At 50.1% G+C, this 1324-nt stretch overlaps 1 protein-coding gene across 1 annotated transcript in view; it reads left to right on the plus strand.

Moving 5' to 3' along the window:
• Nucleotides 1-571: 571 nt before the first annotated feature.
• EMH_0069250 (uncharacterized protein) overlaps nt 572-1324 on the plus strand; it is a gene marked incomplete at both ends in the record, with an annotated part of 2869 nt that continues 2116 nt past the window's right edge. Inside the window, 2 exons of the mRNA XM_013498843.1 lie at nt 572-689; nt 1152-1322. Of these exons, the coding sequence (XP_013354297.1) occupies nt 572-689; nt 1152-1322 (289 nt within the window). The remainder of the gene's footprint in view (nt 690-1151; nt 1323-1324) is intronic.

Here is a 1324-nt window from a genome sequence, read left to right on the forward strand (position 1 = left end):
TGGCATATTCTCGATTTCTTCATCAGGAATGATAGTGTTGATATCGCGGATCAACGCAGAGAAAGTTTCTCCGTTTTGCACGCTTACAGCTTGCAGCATCTGAGTTACCCAGGTTTCTGTTTGTTGGTTCGTCAGCCGAGGCCTTGCGGGGGCCCGCATAAGCCTGCCGCTTTGTCGCATATCTGTGAGCATTTGAATTGTTTGAAATAAATAAATGCAAAAAAAAAAAATTCAAATAGGCGGCAATACACCGCAGCTCTTGTTTCAGACGAGCTGCCGCAGGAAAGCTAACAGCGGGGGTGATGCTACCACCAAACCAGTCATCGCAATCGACCTTTTTAAATTCCTTTTGAACTATTCGATATTAAATACTTTAAAAAGAAAAAATAAAGAGTTTTTACTCAACGATAATGTGCGGAAACCCGAAGATCGGACGATGTAGATGTCGCACAGGCGTGGGGTGTATAGGCAGCTCAACCGCGGGTATTTACGGGGATGCTGGAAAGAGAAGAAACAGAATTTTATTGTTTCTTTTCTTTTTGTAATATAACAAGATTTCGAATTCTCTTCAATGGGGCTGGCCGACTCGCCTGGCTTTGGGGCTTTCTCTCGCTTTCCGCTGCCGCCGCCTGAGTTGCAACAAAACGAAGAAGAGCGGCGCCACATCACTGAAATTCAGGAAAACTTGAGTAAGTCGTTTTCATATATTCAAAAAATTCAAAATATCTGCTGCTGGATGCTACCTGCTGCGTTTCTGTTTGCTGGTGGCTGTACGGCCTCGGTGTGACGGCCTGCATTGTTTCGTGTGGTTTCTTGCGGTGTCTACTGATCTTCTGTATTTTCTTTTGTGTTTTTTTATATTTTTCGGTTTATTTTCTTCTTTTCTTCTATATAAGCACTTGCATGCATGCATTTCCCCCCGCCAGGTTTCTATCACCCCCTGAGGAGTTTCTGAATTAGCTTTTCTGCTGTCGCTCGTTTCTGCACAACACGCAGCAAAAGCAGAGAGGAAATTCTCCTCTCAGCTCGAATGCAGCTTCCTCATAGACAAGCTCAGGGGCAACCCCCCCCGGAGCGGCCCCCGTACCCCTCTCGTCGTCCTGCTGCAGCAGCAGCACCACCGCCGCTTGCTGCTGGCGGTTTCTCTCAAGGGCCTGCAGCAGCAGCAGCACCAGCAGGTGTCTATGGGGCCCCTCCCCCCGAGGGTTCCCTGGGGGGCCCCCTGGGGGGCCCCCTTGGGGGCCCCCTTGGGGGCCCCCTAGGGCATCGAGGCTCCCCTGGCTTTGCTGCTGGGGGCGTCGACTGCTACGCCCGTAACCCTGCA

The sequence above is a fragment of the Eimeria mitis genome, genomic scaffold (genome assembly GCF_000499745.2).
Source record: "Eimeria mitis Houghton genomic scaffold, Emh_scaff3757, whole genome shotgun sequence".
Taxonomy (NCBI): domain Eukaryota; phylum Apicomplexa; class Conoidasida; order Eucoccidiorida; family Eimeriidae; genus Eimeria; species Eimeria mitis.